Consider the following 18,325-nt stretch of genomic DNA (forward strand, 5'->3'; position numbering starts at 1 on the left):
GGAAAAGGAAGAAGGCAGGGCAGCTGGGCCTGTTACTAGCTTCCTTGAAATATCACTGATGCTCTGCGCGTGGTAACCCCTGCTTTCAACTTTCAGCCACCTCTCGAGGAGTTAACGTGTGCTGTGCCTGGGGGTGGGAGCGCCTCACCTCCGGCAGCAGATTGCCTTGAGCCACCCCTTTGCTAGAGGGGGAAGCGCAGACCATAAGAACATAAGAAAATGCCATACTGGGTCAGACCAAGGGTCCATCAAGCCCAGCATCCTGTTTCCAACAGTGGCCAAAACCAGGCCACAAGAACCTGGCAATTACCCAAACACTAAGTCCATTCCATGTTACCATTGCTAATGGCAGTGGCTATTCTCTAAGTGAACTTAATAGCAGGTAATGGACTTCTCCTCCAAGAACTTATCCAATCCTTTTTTAAACACAGCTATACTAACTGCACTAACCACATCCTCTGGCAACAAATTCCAGAGTTTAATTGTGCGTTGAGTAAAAAAGAACTTTCTCCGATTAGTTTTAAATGTGCCCCATGCTAACTTCATGGAGTGCCCCCTAGTCTTTCTACTATCCGAAAGAGTAAATAACCGATTCACATCTACCCGTTCTAGACCTCTCATGATTTTAAACACCTCTATCATATCCCCCCTCAGTCGTCTCTTCTCCAAGCTGAAAAGTCCTAACCTCTTTAGTCTTTCCTCATAGGGGAGTTGTTCCATTCCCCTTAACATTTTGGTAGCCCTTCTCTGTACCTTCTCCATCGCAAGAATCGGTTGCAGAGGCTGAGAGGAAAGGAATTCTAAGAGAGGAAAAAGATGGAGCAGAAGTGGTTTGAGGAAGCAGGGGGAGTGGTGATGGGGAAACAATATAAACAAAGGACAAACAGATTTTTTTTTTTCTCATAAGAAAAAATAGAGGAAATAGAAGGTATGCAGTAGAGCTAGAGAAGGAAACACTCTTAACAGCCCCCGCCCCCCGAACCGACTGGAGCGAACTTATTCCCTGCTCGGGACAAGACCTAGCAAGGTCTAAAAGCGGCATCCCAGCCTCCAGTCTCCTAATGCGGCGCTTGCTGCTTTAATGGCTCCAGGGCCAGCAGCTCCGAGCCTGGCAGTGCCCGAACTGGCTCGCCCGCTCCCTCCTCAGACAGTGGGGTCATGGTGAGGGAGGGAGGGCAGCTGAAGCACGTGTGCCAGGCTAAGCCATGTGGACGATCCACAGAGGTGGGGGAGGGGTCAGGCGAAGGCTCCTCCCCCGCGGTGGTGGAGGGGGGGGGAGGGTTAGCGTGAGCCCAGCGAGGAAGCAGATAAGAGCGGCAGCCGACGCCCTGGAGCCGCCGAAGCGGAGAGAGCTCGGGGAACGAGGAAAGGTAAGCGTCGGGGGGGGGAGGGGGAGAGAGGTCCCTGGCGCTTCTTCTCACTGCCCGATCTATCGTGTGGAGAGAGGGATAGGAGAGAAGAGATAGGGACGGGGTAGAGGACCTGGCAACAGCCGATGATGGACGGGGAACAGAAGGACAAGGGGCAGGTTTTGCTTCCTTTTTTTTTTTTTTTATTTGTAGATCTAGTCAGAGTTTCTCACCGGAGATGATTTGATGTCATCTTGCTAAGTTTGTTTCCCCCCTCCTCCTGCACTCCCTACCATTACCGGACTTGTTGCATGTGCCGTAGGGTTGCCAGTGTCTCTGGTTGGACCCCTGGGCAATAAGCAGTGTGTTTGATCTTCCGTGTACAAGTCCGAAGGTGGTCCCTGCTAACTCCGGGTCCGACACCTTCCAGGCCTCTTGGTGCCGCTTGCGACTGGGGAGGATAAGGCTGCACAGAATCTTGTTCTTTTTGGGTAAGGGCATGAGGCAGTCTCTGCCATGGAGCTGGTGACACGAGTGCAGATTAGGAAAACGAACCTGGCATGTGTGACCCCCAAAAGACATGGCAGACAAGGTCAGCCATCACCACCAATGCAGAGACACCTGATCACGTGACAGACAGTGATTGACACCCCCCCCCCCCCCCAAATTCAGAGACATCTGATCATGTGACAGACAGTGATTTCCCCTCCCCAGTTCAGAGACATCTGATTACATGCCATAACCTAACATGCCTCCCCCATCCCGGGGCCTGCTGTTTTCAAAGGAGGTGTCTTGGAGCCAGACCTTGCCATGGCTGGAATAAAGACAGCTAGTGGAGATTACATTGACTCATCCTGGGAGCTGAATATCTATGTGGAGGAGAACGGGCCCAATGCAGACCCTGTACGGCTGAGGGTTACGGGTGACACCCACATTGGAGGCGTCATGCTGCAGACCGTGGAAAAGATCCGTGAGTATACTGTGTCACTTAATGGGAAGGTGGGGAGAAAGCTGATCCCATTTCTGATCCAGAGGCCTTGGAGTGATGGGTAGAGAAGACTCTTGCTGGCTCCTTTCATTCAGTGGTACAGTCCCATATGCTAAGGTTCCTCACATATTTTTCCTACTAGGCATATCAGACTTGAAACAAAACTTTCTAGCGGGCCCATACAGTACAGGATGCACGTTTTCGATGTGCTAGCTTTACTCCTTATTCAGAACGCATAATTTGTAATGTCATATATAGTGTCTCCTGTATGTACTAGTTAAAGATAATGTATATTATTGTATATAATACTTTTTGTTGTTTTATATAATACTTTTTGAAGTGTATAATTTATATAAGGTTATACACAGTCCCTTACTGAGTGTATAATTTGCAATGCTACTTATTTTGTTCTTCTGTTTTCCATCAGGTACTGTTCTTTTTCTCCTCTTCCTGTTTTTTCCTCTCTTCTCTCGCCCCTTCTCTCTTCCTATCTGTTCCCTCTCTCTCCACCCTGGTTTTTTGTAATTTCCTCCTTCAGTTATATTGTAAACCGGCATGATGTACCCACGAATGTCGATATATAAAAGCTAATAAATAAATTAATAAATAAGGGGTAATAGCGAGTCGAAAATGCACGGCCAACTCCCTCCCCCCCAAAACTAATAGCGCTCGCAACATGCAAATGTACATTGATGGCCCTATTAGTTATTCCTGTGCGATTCAGTAAGTAAATTGTGCAGCCAAGCCGCACATTTTACTTTCAGAAATTAGCGCCTACCCAAAGGTAGGCGTTAATTTCTGCCAGCACCAGGAAAGTGCACAGAAAAGCAGTAAAAACTGCTTTTCTGTGATCCCTCTGACTTAATATCATGGTGATATTAAGTTGGAGGTCCCAAAAATAATTTTAAAAAACAAACATTTTAAATCGCCTCGCGGGTTGAAAACTGGACGCCCAATTTTGCCGGCGTCTGGTTTCCAAACCCGTGGCTGTCAGCGGGTTCGAGAACCGACACCGGAAAAATTGAGTGCGGGCTGTCAAACCCGCTGACAGCCGTCGCTCCTGTCAAAAAAGAGGCGCTAGAGACGCACTAGTGTCCCTAGCGCCTCCTTTTACCGCGGGCCCTAATTAGCATATTTTTCTTTACTGGACCGCGCGCCCAGGAAACTGGCCTGGGCGCTCGCCCTCTCTCGCGCGTTTCTTTCTGTATCGGCCTGTTTGAGAAGCTCCCAGAGCAGAGCCAGCAGAAGGCCCTCTCTAGTCATCCCCTAGTTACACCACCCTATCACAGCTTCCCAGACCCTGTTAATCTGTTTCTCTCCTCTCATGCCTCTGTCTGGGTTGCAACAGCTGGGAAGAGTGATGAGGTAGCCATGAGCCAGTCTGTTAGTCAACTAATGACAGCCATAGTGGACTATGTTCTTCCAGCCCTTGAGTGAAGTACCAGGCAGGCTCCAGGACTTGAGGGAGACAAGCTGAGCCAGTCCGGGTTTCTTCTCCCTCCTCCCATCCTTCTACAGAGTATATATGCCATGAGGGTAAAGCCATGCCTGGTTGATGACTTGAAGACCCCACCCTTGAACCACAAATGATTCATTCCATGCAAAATCCACCCAGGCTCCTCCACCCCCAGTACAGTGTGGTGTGTCGTCTTCTTCCCACCCTCTTTCTGCCCTTTAGCTGCTCTTTCCCCCTTCCTCCTTCACTTCCCTGTTTGCAGATACAGCTCTTTCTTGTGATCAGAGGCTGCTGAGAAACAGCTTCTCCTTTTCTGGCGCCAGAGGATCCATCCTGCATATGCACAGCTCTCTCTCGACCTCTCTGCCTTGTTAGAAATCTCCCCCCACCCCCCAGTGCTAGCTCCAGTGATGTAAGCAGTTTGCCTGGTAGGAACAGGAAACTGCCCTTCTGCTAAGTTCTTATTGCATGATAGAGCTGGGGATTAGGATTGATGCACAAGGAGATAAAAGTGACTTGCCCCAGGTGTTGCACACAGTCAGTGACCAGAGCTAGGAATCAACCTTTAGTCTTCTTTACTGAAAGCTCTAGGTCTCTTACTTTCCTCTCTCTGCCCTTTCATGGCCTCACACTACACCCTATTCTGTTACAACCCTCGGTGACATCCTGAGCTCTGCCAGCTCAGAGCCCTGCTGATATCAGCACAATGGGAAATGCCTGGAGAAGGCACGAGATGAGCAGTGCTTGCCTGGCTCGTGAAATTGTTGCTTTTGCTCTCTTCTTGGCCCTTTGGCTCCATATCCAAGTGCAGAGTTTGAGCTCTGGGTCCCTTTTTGGCCTTTTGGCTGAGATTGACAATCTGGACAATGTTGGGGGAGTGAACGCGCTGTCACCTGCTCTCATTGGGGATATGATAACATTATAACCATTTCCAAGGTGGAAGGATTAAAAGAAAGGAAAATATCCTGCTAGGGTAGAGGCTGCTGCCATCTCTGAAGGAAAAGCAGAGAGAAAAAGCTGATGGCTTCTTTCTCTCTTGTTGGCAGGACCAGTACACACAGGGGGCTGCTATGGTTGGCAGCGGTGTCATCGCTGATTGTCATGTTAGCCTGGTTTCACTTGTGAGCTTGCTAAGGGGGGGGGGGGGGGGGTACTAGGTGACGCCATGTCCCCTGGGGTGGGCTGAGCCAGGACAAGCATCGCTACTTCATCCAAGTCCACCTGAAGCGGCTGATCCAGGCCTGAGTTTGCCCCATTGCATACATGGAGTTGTAGTTCTGTTACTGTTTGTGCTGAATTTGCTGGCGCACACCTTGTGCTTTAGGAAGGGTTGGACAGACAGGGCCAGCTTTTGGGATATGCAACCTATGCAGCAGCACAAGGGGCCTCCTCCCCCCCACCCTTCTACATCATGGCGGCAGAAGGAAAGAGAGATGGGGCCTGGAGAGTAAATGGGGCTGGGCAGAGGGTTGGTCGGTGGGAGAGAGAAAAGGGGATGCTGTGCTGATGCCAACAAGGGGAGGGGGGGGGCGTTATTTTCAGTTTTTGCATAGCCCTTGTAATAGAAATAGAACATAAATATACAGAGCAGGCGGGAAGTCTGTTTTCCTGCATGCAACAGAGGCAACACCAAGCCTGGCTCCGCCCACCCCTGGTGAGACCGGGTGCTCCAGCCTACCTCTTACTGCTGTGCAGGGCTGAGGCGAAGGTACAGTTCACAGGAAGTGGGACTGTCACATGGGTCTCTGACTTTCCTGCCCACACGCCTCCTGCTATAAGTGCAAGATGGTGCATTTGGGTGGCTGCTGTTAGGGGGTTATTTTTAAACCGGGCCTGGTACAAGGGAGGCAGGGATGATTTTCTGCTGTTGCGGAAGGAAGTTCTGTGGGGCGGGGTGAAGCTGATGTGTGTGTTTGGGGAAGGGGGATTGGGGGGAGGGGTGGTGGAAAAGTTTGACATTTCACACATTTAACATTTACTGTTACTGTCAACAGCAGTTTACTCGTGTAAAAAGCCCTGCTGAAAATTGCTCCTTCCCTTCATGGCAGGTAAATGTATCTTAAAAAACAAAAAAAAAACCCAGGGTGGAGTTAGAAAAGCATGTGTGCAGCTTTCTTTTTTGAAATCCCCACACATTTTCTGTGGCTACGTTTGCTCCAGCTTCAAAGCAGCTACAAATGTACATGAGCACTAAGTACCTGCTATCCCACTCCCATGGGGGTTTCTTTTGAAAATATGCTTGCGGTAGCTATGGGACTACAAGCCCCTGTGTTTACCTGGAAAATTGCGCCCTGGCGCTCTCGTTTTTGAAACTGGCCGGTAGGTGACTGTTGGGTACACGGAACCTGCCTAGGTTTGCATCTGTAAGGTGGTGAGCGGGAAAGCTAGCCAGATAAAGTTATAGGCATAACTATATCCGAATATTCAGCAGGGCTTAGGCGCACAAGTGTGCCGCTGAATATTTCTGGGTAAAGTTATGTTCTGCTGGTGCCGAGTGCACAAAGGTTAACCGCACCCCCAGGAATGCTTCCAGCCTCGCCTATTTTTATGCGGGTACGAGTCACATACTATTTTCCCTGTGAGTGGGGATGGTAAGTAGGCTTTCAACCCCAAAGATTTGTCTGGCTACCTCCCAAAGCTATCCAGACAACTCTTTTCTGAATATCAACCTGTGTACTGTATTACTTTAGCAACACATGTACAAAGTGTCATGTCAATAGCATTTCCTGAATTTGGATCTAGGGTGGAATCTGGAGGCCCCATCCCAGCATTTTAAGTGCTGAGGTTACAAAACATGAAATGCTCCTGTTTAATCTCCCCTGGGCCAGGCTTTCCTCCTTCCTTCCTCTGCCCTTGCCCCCTCCATCTCCGTGTGGGTGTCCGAATCCTGCAACAGGATCATACAAAGGGCGATGCAACCCTGGCCTGCGCTGCTGTTGCTGACTGATACTGACTTACTGCTGTGTCACATCAGTGGTTTCAGAACAAAAATAGCCCGACACATGCTTTGTACTCACATTGTAAGTACCCCCCAGCATTAGTAACAGGTTTTTTTTTGTATTGGTATTCTTCCTTTCTTGACACTTAGAGGGGATTACATTCAGGTACTGTAGGCATTTCCCTATCCCCAGAGGGCTCACAATCACAGTTTGTACAAGAAGCTGAATTCTGATTATGTTTGGATGCATTGTGGATATCTTTTCGTTGTTTCTGGGGTTCCACCATCACATAAATAGCTGATAGAACAATTCTTCCTGTGTGCCATTTCTGCTGTATTACTGCAATAAGAGGATCAAAGCTGGAACTTCGCCATAGAAGGTCAAACATTTTTAAAACAGTCTTGATTTTCTTTGGTTTAAATTAGTGTTTTTTATTTCTTTCCTTCTTTTAGCCACCTGTTGCTCCTCGGTGACATCTTACTTGGTACTTCAGTCACAAAATTGTAATATTCTTTGTTTTTATTTTTCCCTGGAGGGAATGGACAAACAAGATTGGGATGGTGCCCTCCATACAGTGCACACAGTTTCCAAAGGCATCGGTTACGTTGAATGCATTGAAGTCTGTGTGTGCGTGTGAGAGAGAGTAACATGGGGAGGCTATGCGTGGTGGGAACACTTTGAAAGGTTGTGTGTGTACAAGAGAGAGAGGTCTATTTTTGAGTGCATGACAGAGGCATTGAGTTATGGGTGAAAGTGTATGCGTATGTATGACATCAAGGCTGGCACTCTCTGCTGCACCTCCTGCGCCTTATTTTTTTTTTTGCTTCCCTCTCCGGCTCACCTAGTGATGGTTTGGGGGGCAGTAGCAGTGAACCCGCCAGCTGCTTCACATGGCTGTTCACCTGCCTACATCCCTCACTGCGAAACAGAAGTGTCTGGGTGTCCATGGCTTGCGTGCATACGTTAACTGGCAAAGGAAAATTTATGTATGGAAGTTGAGAAGGGAAACATGGAAATCGGTATTGATGCATTAAAATTACTGTTTAAAAAATGACTGAAAACTGGATCTGAGCAAACGTTTGGCCTCAGGTGTGGGGAAAATGGCCAGAGAAGCACACAGTCGCTCAAATATATGCACAGGAAAATAAAGTGGGAATTGTGTGGTTGATAGGGTGAAAAGGGAAGGAATTAAAGAAATCATCTTGCCTTACTTTCAGCTTTGACTGCTGATCTGTCACTGTGCTTCTCTCTGGTTGTTCCATCTGTTCCCACAGAGGTCTCCCAGAATTGGTCAGACCATGCTCTGTGGTGGGAGCAGAAGAAGATGTGGCTGTTGAAAACCAACTGGACCCTTGACAAGTATGGGATCCTGGCAGATGCCAAGCTGCTCTACACCCCCCAGCACAAGCCGGTGCGCCTGCTGCTGCCTAACATGCGGAGTGTCCTGGTGAAAGCCAGCTTCTCCAGCCCCGTCTTCCATGCCGTCCTCGAGATCTGCAGGATTCTGAGTGAGTACAAATGACTCTGCCCCAGAGAATGGGAGGCCTTAGGCACGATGTCATTTAAGTGTTGGGAGGTGAGTGAATCTTTGTCGTTTGAAAGTTTTCTAATGTGCAGCCAGATGGACTCGGGAACAATGGGTTATATTCTCCCCTGCTAGCAGATGGACAGTCAGGTTAAAAAGCTGATGAGACCCTAGATACACCCCTGCAGTGACCTCAGCCCTTCAGTATCTCTCCGTCTCCTAGCAGATGTGGACAACAGCAGGATTGCAGCACTAGTTTGAAGAAGAAATTTAAACTTACTTCTAAATTGGGAGAAAGATTGAGTCTCGCTCTCCTGTGGTGATACCTAAAGGTCCCTCCCCCAGTTGAGAATTCCTGAGGTGATTTCCGAGATCTCTCAGAGGTGGGCCTTGGTCCGGTAGCCGGTTTCTGGCATGGAATTTGCTGCTGAAGCAGTTGAAAGACAGCGGGTGCAGGATGCTGAGCACGGCAGTGACACCTAAGCCCTCTCACCCCACAGCTGTAGACCGTCTCTGTATTCAGCCGTTAAGCGCTGAGCTCAGGTAAGTAAAGAGAGAAGAGGTTTCCTTCTGATTCAGAGATGTTGGAGGGGTTGCGGTAAGACTTCCTCTGATCTCCTTGCTTGGTGTGCTGTACCAACGACGTTCCCAATCTCATTGGGGTAAGGGGAAGTGGGCTTTCGAGTGGGTTGAGCAGCCCCCCAATGGGCTAGGCCCCACTCTAGGCTCCTTAGGCATACCACGTAGTATGCCACGGTGGTGCAATCTTGCGCGCATTTTCGTGTCTCCATTGCCCATCTTAGAGCGTCAGTACGTACGCGTGGTGCATGCCAGCTCTGTGCATACGTGCACACAAGCTGTGTGCGTAACATTGTGCTTATGTGCCCCCATAAGGGTGCGCATTCAGGCGATAGCGCGCATCCATGCACGCACACCTCTTTAGGGGCAGAATTTAGGTAAAGCTGGGTGCACAGACTTTGTGCGCGCGCCCCACCACAGCCCGCAGAAGTGCTCAAAATCTGTGCGCACACTATTTCAAGAGCTAGCCAGCTGAGCATGCAGTTACCATTCTTAACGGCTCCTGCAGCAATTAAACATAAGTGCCATTCTCTGTGTGCTGCCTGCCATATTAGAGCTACACAGTCTGACCTTGATTCTTACTTATGTCAGCACTGTGAGTTGGCCTCTCAGGACTTTGCTAAGTCCAGCTCCTCACATTCAGAGGATGGGTCAGCCACGACCTTAACCAGTAGTACCCCAGATCTGAGTAATCCCGGGGCTGGGTCTTCCATGGGAGAGGGAAATCCAGCGGCTCCTACCCCAATACCTCCTGGGCTAGACATGGACCCAGTGGCCTTCTCTTGGGTAGAATTTTTTCAAGGCCTTTATGCCTTTGTACAGGTGCAGTGTGCTTCACTTGCCCCTGTCTGGACAGAACCCCAGCTGCTCAGGCCTCCCTCTCCCATCCCTATCAGCAGGCCTCGAGACATGCCTAGTCTTACCAAGGGTATCCCTGGCAGTGACCCAGACTCCACAGATGAAGAAGGGGATCCAGATTCCTTGGAAGATGGGGAAATCCCATCAGGTTTGGAGCCATATTGGACCATGTTATGGTTTTTTCACAGAGATAATTGCCAGCCCTGGTTTCCCAGGCCCTGAAGACACTGTGAGTGCCTGGAGCAGACTCTGACAGAACCAAAGAAAAATCCTGTCCTGGTGTCTCTATAGTAAGCCTCTTGCTGTTTTCCAGTGCTGGAAGCCATCCAGGAGTTAATTGACCTGGAATGGGAAACCCCTGAAGTGAGATTTAAAGCTGGTCAAGCATTGGAAGCTCTATACCCACTGGATCCAGCGGCGAGAGAATGCCTGCGTTTCCCTAAAGTGGGATGCGCTGGTCTACGCTGTTTCAAAGTGAACAACTATCCCAGTGGAGGGAGGAATAGCATTAAAGGATACACATGATAGGCGAATGGAGTCCATCCTTAAACAAGCCTTTGACACGACAGCAATGACTTTACAGATTGCTTCCTGTTGTTGCCCTGGTGGCTTACTCGTGCCTGCTCCTCTCTAGAGAGGTGGATGACTCAGGGATGCATTCCAGAGAACCTATGGAGCCCGCCACTGCCTTTTTAGCTGACGCGAGCTCTGACCTAGTCTGTACCTCTGCCAGAGGTGTGGCCTCTGTGGTAGCGGCCAGAAGACAGCTATGGCTGCAAAATTGGTCAGCAGACGCAACCTCTAAGGCAGACCTCACAAAGCTGCCCTTTAAGGGATCACTCCTCTTCAGAAGCGAATTGGAAAAGCTGGTCAGTAAGTGGGGTGAAACCCAAGTGCCTCGGCAACCAGAAGATAAGAGAAAGCACTTATAGTGCCCCTCGCCTATGAGGGATTGGTCCAGGGGCTCCCAACGCTTTCGGCCCTACAGAAACTCGCATTTCAGAGGTCTCTGTCCTCGGGAAGATCTCTGTCCTTTTGGAGTCAACCCAAGAGAGGGGCAGGTTTGGGTTCAGGTTCGGACCAAACTCCCCATGAAGTTTTCCCGACCATCCACGGAACGAGGAGATAAGGGGTCGACTATCCCTCTTCTAACAGCGGTGGGTCGGGATCACGTTCGGACAAATGGGTATTGGATATCAAACAAGAAAGCTATGCATTGGAGTTTCACAGCATTCCTCGGGACATGTTCATGATGTCTCCTTGCTTCTCCCAGCACAAGAAGCAGGCAGTGGAATCTACATTGATAAGGCTCCTCAAATTGAGGGCTATAATTCCAGTACCTGCAGCCCAGGAAAACACGGAGCATTATTCCATCTATTTCATCATACCCAAGAAGGAGGGTTCCTGTCCGCCCCATCCTGGACCTCAAGAGTGTCAACAGACATCTTTTAGTAATTCATTTCTGCATGGAAACTCTGCGCTCCATCATAATGGCTGTACAACCAGGAGAGTTCTTAACCTCCCTGGACCTTTCTGAGGCCTAATTTCATATTCCAGTCCGGCAAGGTCACCAGCGTTTACTATGCTTTATGGTACTGGGCCACCATTATCAGTTCCAGCACTGCCTTTCAGTCTGGCCACTGCTCCCAGAACATTTTCCACGATTATGCTGGTCGTGGCGGCAGCACTGAGGAAAGGAGGAACCCTGGTGCATCTATATTTGAACGACTGGTTGATCCAAGCAAAGTCATTAGAAGAGTGTCTCCAGGTGACCACCCAGTGACGTCCCTGCTTCAGGTTCTTGGTTGGGTCGTAAACATGGACAAAAGCAGTCTCAAGTCGTTAGAATATCTGGGAGGTCCGGTTTAACACCAAACAGGGCAAGGTCTTCCGCCTGCCCGCATGGATAAAGAAGTTAATGTTCCAAGTGTGTCAGTTGACAAATGTGGTACGCCCCAAGGTGTGGAGCTATCTTCAGGTCCTTGGTTTGATGGCGTCAACCCTGGAGGTAGTACCATGGGCGAGGGCACACATGCAACCACTTCAGCACGCCCTGCTGTCACGTTGGAACCCAATGTCTCAAGACTGTTCAATTTGCCTCCACCTACCGAAAAGTATGTTCTCGGCTCCAGTGGTGGATACAGGAAGCTCAACTAGGCAAGGGTGTAAGCCTGTCCCCGCCAAAATGGCTGGTTCTCATGACAGACGTGTGCCTCCAGGATTGGGGAATTTACTGTCAGGAACTGAAGGCCCAGGGGCTTTGGACTGAGGAAGAAGCATGCTGGAACACAAACCGTCTGGAAGCCCAAGCAGTCAGATTGGCATGCTGCAGTTCAGCCACATACTTCAGGGTCAGGCAGTCCGGTGTAATGTCTGACAGCACAACAATGGTAGCCTATATCAACCGCCAGGGGGGAACCAAGAGCCAGCAAGTGTCTCTGAAGATAGATCTCCTTATGGAATGGGCAGAATTGAATCTACCGATTATCTTTGCCTCCCACATCGCAGGAAATGACAATGTCAGAGCAGACTTTCTAAGCAAGGAGAATCTGGATCTTCCAGATTCAGCTGCTGGTAGATCGCTGGGGCCTCCCGTCCATCAACTTACTGGCCGCATCTCACAATGCGAAGGTTTCCTGATTTCTTCAGTTGCAGAAGAGATCAGTGATCCCTGGGGATCAACACCCTTGTTCAGACCTGGCCAGAAGAGGATTTACTATACACCTTCCCTCCATGGCCCCTGCTGGGCAGGGTCATTCGCAGGTTCGAGCACCACAGGGCATTAGTTCTTCTAGTGGCTTGGGATTGGCCCAGGTGTCCGTGGTATGCGGAGGTTTCTGGCGGAGAGACCCCCCCCCTCCCCCCGTGCCTCCCACCGCATAGGGACCTGCTCCAGCAAGGTCCAGTCCTTCATGAGGATGCAACTCTGTTTTGTCTTGGTTTGGCTCTTGAGAGGGCTCGCCTCATGAAGCGTGGATTTTTGGCAGCAGTATTTACCACCTTGCTCCGCGTGCGGAAGTTCTCTATGTCCTTAGCGTACGTGCAGGTCTGGAGAGTATTTGAGGCCTGGTGCAAAGAATGCAGTGTTGCCCCTCGGACAGTCAAAATCCCTCTGGTTCTGGAATTTTTACAGGACGACTTGAATAAAGGGTTGTCCCTTAACTCCTTGAAGGTCCAGGTAGCGGCTCTCTCCTGTTTCAGAGGTAAGGTGAACGGAATCCGCCTGTTGGTGCATCCGGACATGGCCCATTTTCTAAAAGAGGTAAAGCACCTCTGTCCACCCCTACAGTGGTCAGTTCCCTTGTGGAATCTTAATCTAGTATTGGAGGTTTTGGCAGAGCCCTCCTTTTGGCTGCTGCGTAGTCTGTCCTTAGGCCTGTTAACCCTGAAAATGGTGTTCCTGGTGGTGATATGCTCAGCTCGTCGCATCTTTGAACTACAGGTATTGTAGTGTCTGGAACCGTTCCTCCGGATGACCCCAGGAGCGTTACAACTTCATACCATTCCAGCTTCGTACCGTTCCGTCCTTCTTGCCCAAGGTAGTCTGAGTTTCCATTTCATTGCCATCCCTAGATAGGCACAAGGACACGGAAGAATACTGCCACCTCTGCCATTTAAACATCCGTAGGCTTTTGGTGCAGTATCTGGAACTTCCAGAACCAGTGCCCAAGACGAATCATTTGTTCTTCAGGGTGGAAGAAGACGGGGTGAACCAGCTTCATGGGCTACCATAGTTCACTGGATCAAGGAGTGGTCGCGGGAGCTTAATTAGAGGCAGGAAAGCCATTACCCTTTCAGGTTAAAGCTCACTCCACTAGGGTTCAGGCAGAATCCTTGGCAGAAGCTAGACTGCTGTCTCCCATCGACATCTGCCGAGCTGCGACATGGTCTCCTTGCACACCTTCTCCAGGTTCTATCACTTGGACGTTCAGGTCCGAGAGATGCAGCCTTTGCAAGGGCAGTGCTAACCAGACTGCAGGTAGCCTCCCGCCCCAATCAGGAATAGCTTTTGTACATCCCATTGTTACTGAGTCCATCTGGCTACACGCTAGGAAACGGAGAAATTACTTACCTGATAATTTCGTTTTCCTTAGTGAAGACAGATAAACTCTGCATCCCACTCATGGCTGCCCAAGAATGTTGCCAAGGAATCATCAGTGAAATGAATACCTATTCCAAGAGGTTACAGGTAAGCTGTAGCCCAATCCCTAGATCAGGGCATCTATAATCATGCTAGGATTCAGCGTTTGGTTGGTTGAGTACAGTTATGGCTTTCCATTTTTAATCAAGATTTAATCCAAGTTTTTTCAATACTATGTCCACAATGGCTTTTGAAGAGAATCCTGAAGGGCTGAGGTCACTGCAGGGGTGTACCTGAGGTGACATCGTCTTTGAAACCTGACTCCGTCTCCATCTGCTAGCAGGGGAGCATATAACCCATTGGTCTTGAGTCCATCTGTCTACACTAAGGAAAACAAAATTATCAAGTAAGTAATTTCTCCATTCGCTGCCATACACTCTAACTCTTCCATCTTCTTAGACTTCTGGCGTTGGCATACAGACATTTCAAAGTGTGTGTTTTGTTTGTATTAACAGCTTGCTTTTCAGTTGTCGGGGATAAATTGAAATCTTTTAGCTCAAATGATTCTTTACTTATAGATTCACTGACTACTTCTGCTTTTATTGGAGCCTGTCTGTTAGAATGCCCTAACTCTCCTGTTTTATTAGTAACCTTTGAAGATACCTTCCTTCGAACCATGGTGAATGACTGTCTGCTTTCCCTCTTGTTCCAGTTTAAAAGCTGCTCTATCTCCTTTTTAAAGGTTAGTGCCAGCAGCCTGGTTCCACCCTGCTTAAGGTGGAGCCTGTTCTTTCAGAAAAGACTCCCCCTTTCCCCAAAAGGTTGCCCAGTTCCTTACAAGACTGAATCCTTCTTCCCTTCACCATTATCTCATCCACACATTGAGACTCCGGAGCTCTGCCTGGTTGGGGACCTGCACATGGAATAGGGAGCATTTTAGAGAATGCCACCCTGGAGGTTCTGGACTTCAGCCTAAGTTTGGCTTCTAGAACCTCCCTCCCACATTTTCCTATGTCATTGATGCTCACATGAACCACAAAAACTGGCTCCTCGCCAGCACAGTCTAAAATCCTGTCTAGGTGATGCGTGAGGACCGCCATCTTTGCATCAGGCAGGCAAGTTACCAGGCGGTCCTCACATTCACCAGCCACCTAGATATCTACATTCAAATCACCAACTGACAGCCAGCCTAGCATTTCCCTCTTGGGCAGTAACCCTAGGAGACTTGTCCTCGATGCGAAAGAACAATGCATTACATGGAGAGCAAGCCCTTGGTATATGATCACTTCCTGCTATGCCAGGATGATGCTCTCAGTCCAGGAGACCTTCCTGATCCATGGCAGCACCAGAACTACCAGACTTGACTACTATGTCCATTAAAGTCTCATCTATATATCTCTCTGTGTCTCAGCTCCTTCAGACTCATTCTCTGAGAGCCAGGAGCTCTTTGCACCAGGTGTACACATACAGCCTGTCACTGGTGGGTAAAAAAATCATACATCTGACACTGTGCAAAAGACTAGAGGCCCTCCTCTTGCTGGTGGACAGCTGCCTTCTTCTTAATTTTGTTGAGTTCTTAAGTTTCAGTTGCTACAGGAATACCAGTACATACAGTTAGTCCTTTACATTTACTGATGTTTTTGCTATTAATCTGGTAGTGACCTACAAGGGAATAATTAAACTTTCAGTAAGGGCTGGTGCAATAATATGCTTTAGATAAGAGCCTTATTTATTTATTTTTGAAAACTTTATAATTTTTCACAATTATGTAACAAACAGCAACATTCTGTATAACGCTATCAGCAGCAACAAGCCCGCCCATGTGGGTGGGCATGGAAAACACAGTATCATATCCAAGGTTCATGATAGGGCATATGATAAATCAAACAACTTTGCGAATGTATGCGGATGATATGCCACCTCCCCTTAGCGCTATCTAGTGTGAACAAGAAAGTCATATATCACATCAGTCTTTGTAGGTTTTGATTCTGGGTGATGCTGAGGCGAAAAAATTTTCAGTACCAAAGAAGGTGCTCCTAGGCAGAGTCTGTAGTCCATGTTGTTGGCTTAAAGGAATGTGTCCCAAGGCACACCGATGGCGTGGCACTGTTACACTGTCGAATCCAGGATTTTGCTGCGAGCCCAATGGTTAAGAGAAAGCAAGTACGGATTCCAAATGGCAGATACTGGTCATATCTTTTTGTAGATAGCGAGGTCTTTGCCGATAGGTGCTCATAAATGACTAATCGGTGTATTTTTAGGCACCATTTGGTCAGCGACGGGGGATCCTTAGCTACCCACTGGGTAAGAATTGTCTGCTTCGCCAATAAAAAGGCTTTACTCAGGAAACTACATTGAGAGTGTCTGTGTAGGGCTGGCACCACTTCTCTGATAAGATGCAGCAAACAAAGTTTCGGATCTATAAGAAAGTCAACACTAACAGGCCACTGAGGTAGCAGAGAACCTAGGTTCAGAGTAGTTAAATCACAAGCAGATTGTGATAAATTGCAGGAAGACCTTGTGAGACTGGAAAATTGGGCATCCAAATGGCAGATGAAATTTAATGTGGATAAGTGCAAGGTGATGCATATAGGGAAAAATAACCCATGCTATAATTACACAATGTTAGGTTCCATATTAGGTGCTACAACCCAAGAAAGAGATCTAGGCGTCATAGTGGATAACACATTGAAATCGTCGGTTCAGTGTGCTGCGGCAGTCAAAGCAAACAGAATTTTGGGAATTATTAGAAAGGGAATGGTGAATAAAACGGAAAATGTCATAATGCCTCTGTATCGCTCCGTGGTGAGACCGCACCTTGAATACTGTGTACAATTCTGGTCGCCGCATCTCAAAAAAGATATAATTGCGATGGAGAAGGTACAGAAAAGGGCTACCAAAATGATAAGGGGAATGGAACAGCTCCCCTATGAGGAAAGACTAAAGAGGTTAGGACTTTTTAACTTGGAGAAGAGACGGCTGAGGGGGGATATGATAGAGATGTTTAAAATTATGAGAGGTCTAGAACGGGTAGATGTGAATCTGTTATTTACTCTTTCGGGTAGTAGAAAGACTAGGGGGCACTCCATGAAGTTAGCATGGGGCACATTTAAAACTAATCTGAGAGAGTTCTTTTTTACTCAATGCACAATTAAACTCTGGAATTTGTTGCCAGAGGATGTGGTTAGTGCAGTTAGTATAGCGGTGTTTAAAAAAGGATTGGATGAGTTCTTGGAGGAGAAGTCCATTACCTGCTATTAAGTTCACTTAGAGAATAGCCACTGCCATTAGCAGTGGTAACATGGAATAGACTTAGTTTTTGGGTACTTGCCAGGTTCTTATGGCCTGGTTTGGCCACTGTTGGAAACAGGATGCTGGGCTTGATGGACCCTTGGTCTGACCCAGTATGGCATTTTCTTATGTTCTTAAATAGGTGCACAGTCCCAGAGATTGTGAAGCAGCGTGGCTCCAGCCATAGCACATTTAAGGCAAGCCGGTGACGTTATCAACTTCCATTTATAAGCCAAGAGAGGTGGAACATATGTTCTATGTAGTAGTTTGTATTGAGTTTCTCTCAGTTGCACATTCTCTACACATGTAGCTATGGCTTTGAAACATCGTGTAATATGAGAGGATGAAATCTGGCTGTTCAGATCCTGAGTCCATAGGTCCGCCAGTGTTTCTGTCCTTCTTGAGATGCCCAAGAGAAGGAGTTTCTTTACCATATTAGCACATGTTCTGCGTTGTAAAGTTGGGGTAAGAAATCTGTGCAAACCCGGAATGATGACAATGGTAAACTGTCCATCCCAGGTCTGTAAAAAAAAAAAAATTGCCGGATTTGTAAATATGCAAAGAAACAAGAAGAGGAAAATCCATATTTCGTTTGTAACTCTGTAAAAGATTGAAGGTGGTTGCCTGTGGAGTCTACTAGCTGGCGAAAATGCGTAAGGCCCGCCAATTTCCATTGAAGAAAAACAGAGTTCTCCGAACTGGAGGTAAATGCTGGTAGTCCAACAACGGTTGTGAATGTCAATGTCCGCCACGAAACTTGAACTGTGAACACAACTGTTTCCACGCAGCGCGGCATGCCCGAAAGTACTGGAATTCTCGGACATGGGTTGGCAGTGTCGACTGTGGCACTACAAGGAGGTTGCACAATTCAAAAGGTTGGCACCAGGCCCGAAATAGATCCTTGGGTATCAAAACATCAGTGGCACTGATCCAATCTTGAAGGTGGCATAGCAGGTTGGCAACATTGTACAGGTGAATATTAGGGCACAACAGATCCCCCTCAGATAACAGGCTTGACATTGTTAATGCGTCTATTTGTGCTTTTTTATTTCTCCTAAGAAATCCTCGAAGTGCCTTGTGTAGCTCTCTGATACGCTGTTGCTGTATCCATATCGGTAGCATTTGCATGACATACAGCCACTTGGGCAGTTCGATCATTTCAAAGAGATGTCCATCCAGTCTTTCAACTTCTGTTTGGTCTTGGTAAGCAAAGGAGCAATATTAACAGTATATATATTACTATTATCTATCGGAATATG

At 48.1% G+C, this 18,325-nt stretch overlaps 1 protein-coding gene across 1 annotated transcript in view; it reads left to right on the forward strand.

Moving 5' to 3' along the window:
• Positions 1-1,268: 1,268 nt before the first annotated feature.
• Positions 1,269-18,325, forward strand: part of FERMT3 (fermitin family member 3) — a 115,767-nt gene continuing 98,710 nt past the window's right edge. Inside the window, exons 1-3 of the mRNA XM_029614752.1 lie at positions 1,269-1,370; positions 2,134-2,319; positions 8,007-8,240. Coding sequence (XP_029470612.1) covers positions 2,160-2,319; positions 8,007-8,240 — 394 coding nt within the window. The 5' untranslated portion in view covers positions 1,269-1,370; positions 2,134-2,159. The remainder of the gene's footprint in view (positions 1,371-2,133; positions 2,320-8,006; positions 8,241-18,325) is intronic.

This window comes from Rhinatrema bivittatum, chromosome 8 (assembly GCF_901001135.1).
Source record: "Rhinatrema bivittatum chromosome 8, aRhiBiv1.1, whole genome shotgun sequence".
In the NCBI taxonomy this organism is placed as follows: domain Eukaryota; kingdom Metazoa; phylum Chordata; class Amphibia; order Gymnophiona; family Rhinatrematidae; genus Rhinatrema; species Rhinatrema bivittatum.